This window comes from Triticum dicoccoides, chromosome 4A (assembly GCF_002162155.2).
Source record: "Triticum dicoccoides isolate Atlit2015 ecotype Zavitan chromosome 4A, WEW_v2.0, whole genome shotgun sequence".
NCBI lineage: Eukaryota > Viridiplantae > Streptophyta > Magnoliopsida > Poales > Poaceae > Triticum > Triticum dicoccoides.
In genome coordinates, this window is record NC_041386.1 from 611550198 (window position 1) to 611558422 (window position 8225).

Genomic DNA, 8225 nt, shown 5'->3' on the forward strand with positions numbered 1-8225 from the left:
ACAGGGCCTAAATCTCGCTAAAACGGCTCGTTTTTTATCAAAAGCTTGTGATTCCCTCCTGCTCCCCAAGCGCGGGCGCCGGGGCGTGGCTGAGCGCTGTGGTTATGAACGACGGCCTTACCATGCTCTGCCAACGCCCATAACCAGAGCGTCGTGTCCAGGTTGCGCTGCAGCTTGTGCGCGTTCTGGTGGCCGTCGAGCGCTTGAGGGCTCGTGAACTTGCGGCGGGCATTAGTACCAGGCGAACACCACCTAGCGCCTTGGCGGCAAGTACCAGCGCAGCGACATGCTTAGATCGAGCTCCTCCTCCGTCTTCATGCCCGCTTCACAACGGGGGCACAACACAAATCACTTTGGGAGTGGATATGGTGTGTGGCAAGGCAATCAATCATACTCCCTCCAAGAGGTGCCATGTTGATATATGGCGCGACCTATACTCCCACAGACAGGTTTCAGTTTTCAATTTCATCAGACCACGACATTTTTTCGGTAAAAATCAGCTACAACCTACAAAATCGGCTAGCTGTAGAGAGCCACAGAGATGGTCGAAAAAGCAGGATTCAGAGGGAGGGCTAGCACCTGGCAACTTCGATTTCTGTCATGCCTTTTCTAGCCCATGTAGATTTCTCATGGGCCGCACATGCCTATTCATGAAGCCGTCGAATTCAAACAACGACATGGCGACGGGCGGGCAGGAGGGCGACCAGATGGTGATCACGCCGCTCTATGCCGACAGTGAGGTTGGCCGTTCCTGCGTCCGCATGACCTTCAAGGGCCACACCGTCCTCGTAAGCACCCCTCCCCCAAACATTATCTCCCTCCCCTTCTTCGATTAGCTCCGCCTATTCTGTTCGAGGAATCTTACTAACTCCATGCTCGTGGCTGGTCTAGTTCGGCTGCGGCATCCACCCGGTCTACTCCGGCATGGTGGTGTTGCCCTATTTCGATGAGATCGACCCCTCCGCCATTGACATCCTATGCGATTCTCTTCATTTGGTGACAGTTGCTATTCTGGATGCTAGACCTTTGGGGCCTTAGCAACCCTTCCCGATGAAGAGAAGCATAGATCGGAAAGATCAATCATGTAGACACATGAATGCGGTCGAGCGAAAACCAGATCCAAGCGGATCAACCGACGACAAACACAACTAAATTACATGAGATCCGCCGAAGACACACATCTATAAATGTATGACGATGCTAGACGCACCGCTAGGATGGAAGCTAAGCGAGAAATATCTTATTCCATCTTCAGGGAGTTGTCCCCCCCTCGTCTTTCTGAATAGGACATAAACCCTAATGAAGCTTAAAAACACCTGAACGGAGCCCTCCCACCAGGAAGAGTCGGTATCCACCACGTCCCAAGGCCCTAAGGACACAAGAGACGAGGCGGATCAGTGACGGTGCTGAAGGCCAGTACTTGTAACCAATATAATATGAACATAGTAGTGTGTATACTTGAAGACTGGTATCTACATATAGAAATGATGATAAACTACATGCAACTGGTTTTTGTGGGGTTGTCAAAATTGTTGCTTGCCGCACGTGCATTCACATCTTGCTCGTTCATTCTTGCATCATTTAAAAGGTCATTTGCATTATCTTCTTGGTTAGACCCGAGTGTAGCACTTCCATTTTTTCTATAGGCATGTACCATCAAATATCCAATTTCTTTTCTTGTTGAAAAACGGAAAATTACACATGTTATTTTCTTTTGGGTTTCATCTTCATAAAAATGACCGAGTTTTCACGTAGGTTCATCAAGTCTATCGCAACCCTCCTCCTTTACCCCGACTTGGGACCGGCTATGTTGAGACAACATAGGCGGAGTTAAAAAAATATATACAAATGTAAAACAATGTTTCGTAGGTTCAAGATAGTATTTATTTTCATTAAAATACATATCATGACATTTTAAATAAATATTGGCGTGTTTCCAAAAAATGCGCGTGATTTTTTCTAAAATGTTTATACAATGTAAAAAATGTTCATGTAGTCTAGAAAAAAAGTATTTTTTGCCATTTTAGAAAATGTACAACGTGTATTTAAAAAAATGTTACCATGCATTCAAAAAAGTGTCCAAAAACATGTATTTAACAAAACGTACATCATATGTTTGAAAATGTCTAAAGTGTATTAAAAAATATTTCACGTGTGCGCTAAGCATGTACAGTGTGTACTGGCAAAAATTAGACATGTGTTCTAAACAGGAAACTGGTTAAAACCGACAAAGAAATAAAAAAAAAAGCAAAGTAACCACGGAATACGAAGAAAACCAAGAAAGAAAGAAAAAGAACCAAAAGTATAGCAAAGAAAGAAGAAAACCAAGAAAACCATTGGAAAAACCAATGAAAACAAAGTATAACGAAGGAAAAAAAATAATGAAAACCGAGGGAACCGGTGAGAAACAAATGAAAAAGCATAGGAAAAACCAGAGAAAACGAAAAAAGAAAAAGAAAATCCGGAGCGTGCGAGCGAGCGACTCGCTGATGGGCCGGCCCGATTCGGTCTCCCCGCGGCGACTCGGAATCGGGTCCGGGAGAGAGTCCACATAGCCCGCCCTGGCGGTCAGTTCAATCCAGTTCGCATCGACGGAATCGAGCGCTAGGGTTCGCCGCCACCGCACCCGTCCTCGCCGTCGCCGCCGCCGGACGCCGCCGCCCCTCTTCCTCCTATTCTCTGTTGGGAAAGGGGAAGGCCCAGAACAATGGCATCCTGCGCGACGGCGCCGCCGGCGGGGAAGCGGCCGGCGACGGGCGGGAGGGAGGGCGACCAGATGGTGATCACCCCGCTCGGCGCCGGCAGCGAGGTCGGCCGCTCCTGCGTCCACATGACGTTCAAGGGCCGCACGGTCCTCGTAAGCACCCCCTCCCCCTCTCCCCCAAACCCTACCTTCCTCCTCTGTTCTGTTCGGGGAATCTGACTTGCTCGCCGCTGGTCCAGTTCGACTGCGGCATCCACCCGGCTTACTCCGGCATGGCGGCTCTCCCATACTTCGACGAGATCGACCCCTCCGCCATCGACGTCCTCCTCGTCACCCAGTAAGTTTCCAACTAGTCGCCCTCTCTTGACCCCCACCTTCTCCTGGCGTTCATTCTGATTAATTTTCCGCCTTCAATTTGTGCTGCAGCTTCCACCTGGACCACGCCGCCTCGCTCCCCTACTTCCTGGAGAAGGTAAGCAAAAATGCTAGGCTGCTTGCTGATTTATATTGCAACCGCCGATGTTATTGCCGTTTCGTGTCTGATTTGCTATGCTCTGCTCTGCCCTGTTTTGCAGACGACGTTCAAGGGCCGCGTGTTCATGACCCACGCCACCAAGGCCATCTACAGGCTGCTGCTCTCCGATTACGTCAAGGTCAGCAAGGTGTCTGTGGAAGATATGCTGTTCGACGAACAGGATATCATCCGCTCCATGGACAAAATCGAGGTACCTTCCTTTCGCTTATCTCTGTCTTTCTGGCAGATGTGAATCGAATGAATGCGAATGGCTTAATCCCTGTTGTTTGATACGATGTATTTGTTGCTTATTAGATGATGATAGATAGTGACTGGCCGGTAGAGAAATTGGTTGTACATTTTTTGAGTAGAGGAAAAAGAAAAGGAAGAAGAGTGATCCAATCAGAAACAGAGAACGATAGTACTGTGTCATTTAAGAAGCTGGACTTGTTGCCTATATGCCTGGTTGATATTTTAAACTGAAATTCCTGGTTTTTTCCTGTGCCAAGTGCCTATATTGCCTAAGTACACGCCTTCGCACACTTAAGTGCATGGTTGGTAGGTTAGGTGTTCCGCTATCGCCTAGTGCCTAGACACGCTTAAATTCATGACGAGCAGTGCTTAAGGCTAGGTGTTCTGCCATCGCCTAGCGCCTAGGCACGCTTAAGTGCATGCCTAGCAGCGTTTTTTTATCATTGATTCTGACTAATCAAACATTTTAAATGTCATTGGACTATTGGTTAAAATTACAAATCTTATAGTATCTGGCCATTTCTTTCCAAATACCAGTTTTTTTTTGGTTCCAGCTAATGCATAATTCTGCCTGTGAGGATTTTGAAGTCTTAATTTACCAGCTAAATTCCTATGCCTCTGTCCTATCTTGCCCAAGCACACACATAGCAGTGCTTAAGGCTAGGTGTTCTGCTATCACTTAGTACCTAGGCATGCTTATGTTTTTCATCATTGAATCTGAATAGGCCAAACATTTAAATGTCGTTGGACTGTTGGTTAAAATTAAGAACTCTAATACCTGGCTGTTTCTTTCAAAATACCAGGATTTTACAGATAATGCATGATTCCAACTGAAGTCTTAATTTACAGGGAGAATTGACAATGCGTTAACATATATTTGTCATGCAGGTCATAGACTTCCACCAGACATTGGAAGTAAATGGCATACGCTTCTGGTGCTATACTGCTGGCCATGTACTTGGTGCTGCCATGTTCATGGTGGATATTGCCGGTGTTCGCATTCTTTACACTGGTGACTACTCCCGTGAAGAAGACCGTCACCTCAAAGCTGCTGAGATACCCCAGTTCTCCCCTGATATTTGCATTATCGAGTCAACTTACGGTGTGCAGCAACACCAACCCCGCCATGTCAGAGAGAAGCGCTTCACTGATGCCATCCACAACACAGTTTCTCAAGGGGGCCGTGTTCTTATCCCAGCATTCGCTCTTGGTAGAGCACAGGAACTGCTGCTTATCCTGGATGAGTATTGGTCTAACCACCCAGAGCTCCATAAGATTCCAATCTATTATGCCTCCCCTCTTGCGAAGAAGTGCATGGCTGTGTACCAGACATACATAAACTCCATGAATGAAAGGATAAGGAATCAGTTTGCACAGTCCAATCCCTTCCATTTCAAGCATATTGACCCTTTGAATAGCATAGACAACTTCCATGATGTGGGTCCGTCAGTGGTGATGGCAAGTCCAGGTAGCCTCCAAAGCGGCCTCTCCAGGCAGCTCTTTGACAAGTGGTGCACAGATAAGAAGAACACATGTGTTATTCCAGGTTATGCTGTGGAAGGCTCGCTTGCAAAGACCATCATCAACGAACCGAGAGAAGTGACGCTAGCAAACGGGCTCACTGCTCCTCTTAATATGCAGATCTTCTACATCTCCTTCTCAGCTCATGCTGATTTTCCACAGACAAGCGGCTTCTTGGAAGAGCTTCGCCCACCCAACATTATACTTGTACACGGAGAAGCAAATGAGATGGGTAGGCTTAAGCAGAAACTTATCACCCAGTTTGATGGGACAAACACAAAAATTGTGTCTCCCAAGAACTGCCAATCAGTAGAGATGTACTTTAGTTCTGAGAAAATGGCCAAGACAATTGGCAGACTGGCAGAGAAGGTACCGGAAGTGGGAGACACGGTCAGTGGCTTGCTTGTGAAGAAGGGCTTCACATACCAGATTATGGCCCCTGAGGACCTCCGTGTGTACACTCAGCTGTCTACTGCCAACATTACTCAGCGGATAGCTGTCCCGTATTCTGGTTCTTTTGAGGTGATCAAGTACAGACTGAAGCAAATATACGAGAGCGTGGAATCATCAGCTGAAGAAGATGTTCCAACACTGACTGTTCACGAGAGGGTGGCCATCCGCCTGGATTCAGAGAGGTACGTGACGCTGCAGTGGTCGTCTGATCCCATAAGCGACATGGTGTCTGACTCGGTGGTGGCCATGATCTTGAACATTGGCCGTGAGGGTCCGAAGGTTGTTCCGATCGAAGAAGCGGTGAAGACGGAAGAAGAAACAGAGAAGGTGGCGCGTAAGGTGGTGTATTCTCTGATGGTATCGCTCTTCGGCGACGTTAAAGTTGCAGAGGAAGGGAAGCTTGTTATAACTGTGGATGGAGACGTCGCGCACTTGGATGGCAGGAGCGGTGATGTCGAGTGCGAGAACGCTGGGCTGAAAGAACGGATCAAGACCGCGTTCCGGCGCATACAGGGTGCGGTGAGACCGATCCCGCTTTCGGCCTCCTGAGCTGAAGCCATGAGACTGCCTTTAACTTTTCCTAGGGCTCATGATTAAACAAAGCACTAGCAGGCTGTGTTACTGTTGTTACGCGGCCGTTCTAATCTTGAGCGAAATGTAATTCTACTGCCTGTTGTGCTTTACTGGATGATCAGTAGTCCCTAGAAGTTATCTGAAGAATCCTCTCACTTGCACTAAATTTGAGCTGCTGTGCTTTGCTAGATGATCAGGTAGGCCCGTTTTACTGCCTCTGGAACATGATCGAGTTGTAGCATTGTGGACAATTTGTAGAAGATATTTGAACAATCCTCTGATTTGCACTAAATTTGAGCTGATGGAGCTGCTCTGTTTGTTTAAACTTGCGTGTGTGTCGATCATCAGTTTGAGCTTCTGATGTTGGTGTTCTTGTATCTATGCACATCCTGTCGAGTGAGTCTTCTTTGGTGGAGTGTGTCGGCCTCCTGAGCTGAAGCCATGAGAATGCCTTTTAACTTTTCCTAGGGCTCGTGATTGAACAAAGCACTAGCAGGCTGTGTTACGTGTTGTTCCACCAAGAAGCTCCAGATTTGTTCCGTCCCCTCTCAATCCCCAGCAGCAGGTGTGTGATCTAAGCATCTCAGGTGGTTCCCCGTCAGAGTGTTAGAGCACACATTTAGGCGCGGTGAAGAAATCTCAAACTCACAGACACAGAAAAGAAAAGCATCAAGATAGGGAAGAAACAGTCTTGGTCCCTGGAGGTGATTAAGCTTCAGGCTGTGGGTAATCTCTTGTCTGAAAGACCAGCAAAAGCAGAGTATTTATGAAGAGCGTTAAGTGCTGCTTGCTGCCCTTTCTCTAGAGTGGAATGCAAGGGTCTGGGTAGAAATCGCTTCCTGTTTCAGTTTCATGATGATGTGAGCAAGAACAAAGCAATGAGAGGTGGGCCCTGGATGTTTAACATAGCAAAGATTTACTTGTGATGGAAGATTTTGTGCCAAGCAAAACTATAGGTGACTATGAATTTAAGTCGATTCCTATATGGGTGAGAGCATATGGCATACCAATGGGAATGATGAGCACAGAAAAAAAAACAGGGGAACTAGTGTGGGTGATCAAATTGGTGAATTTTTGGATGTTGATTTGGACGATAATGGAAGTGCAATGGGAGTATTATTTATGTGAATCAAAGTGAAGATGGACATAACAGTTCCTATTATTGTTAAACAACCGAATATGTATCTCGTATAGGATAGGGTAGGAGGTTAGAATCTGCACAACTTGTAGCGCAGGCCTATGTATTTTGTTACCATCTGTGACGATCGCTTGTACCTATCCATCATGTACTCTGGTGTATAAATAGAGATCAAAGGCCACCCGATTGAGGTGTGCCCAACTGCAAACCTTTTGTTTTAACATGGTATCACACCTCCCTCTTCCCATCTACTCCCTCCGTTCCTAAATATTTGTCTTTCTAGACATTTCACATGACTACTACATACGGAACGGAGGGAGTAGATGACGACGTTCCCCAGCCAAACCTCGTCCACCATAGCAGCCGCCATCACGACACTCACCACCGGTGCGCTCAGCACCCAGTCCATCGGCGTCATGGCCTCATCTTCCCATGCCTCGCCATCCCTCACCGGCCTCGTCACGGTGAAGCTCTCCCACGACACCCATCTCCTCTGGAAGGCTCAAATCCTCCCAGCGCTCCGCGGTGCCCACTGGATGGCCATCGCAGATGGATCCGAGCCGGCTCCTGACAAGGTCATCGCCGGTGAGGAAGGGGCGCCGCCGGTACCCAACCCGGAGTACATCTCGTGGGTGACACGGGATCAGCACTGCCTCAGCTTTCTCCTCTCCACGCTCTCCACAACACGCTTCTGCAGGTACTGTTTTTACCGTCTTCTGCAGCCGTGTGGAGTGCTCTGGAGCGGACGTTCACGACCCGTTCCAGGGCGCATGTGATGCAGCTTCGTCGCCAACTTGCTACGGTCCAGAAGCGCGACATGAGCATGATGGATTACTTCACCAAGGTCAAAGGGCTCACGGATGCCCTTGCAGCCGCCGGCAAGCAGCTGGATGAGGAGGACATCGTCATCTACCTCCTCACCGGCCTCGGCTCGAGCTACGACCCGCTGGTGACCTCGGTAACCACGAGGGCCGACGCGATCTCCCTCAACGATCTCTACTCCCACATGCTCGACTTCGAGATTCGTCATCAGCATCACGATCATGTGCTCCAGCTGCCCGGCTCAGGCG

The 8225-nt window shown here is 48.1% G+C and overlaps 1 protein-coding gene across 1 annotated transcript; it reads left to right on the top strand.

Annotated features, from left to right (window-relative positions):
* The first annotated feature begins 2577 nt into the window (after positions 1-2577).
* On the top strand, positions 2578-6342 carry LOC119287323 (cleavage and polyadenylation specificity factor subunit 3-I-like). The gene is made up of 5 exons (XM_037566848.1): positions 2578-2857; positions 2944-3041; positions 3131-3176; positions 3280-3429; positions 4359-6342. The coding sequence occupies exons 1-5, from the start codon at positions 2708-2710 to the stop codon at positions 5991-5993; spliced, it is 2079 nt and encodes a 692-aa protein (XP_037422745.1). The 5' UTR covers positions 2578-2707; the 3' UTR covers positions 5994-6342.
* Positions 6343-8225: the final 1883 nt, after the last annotated feature.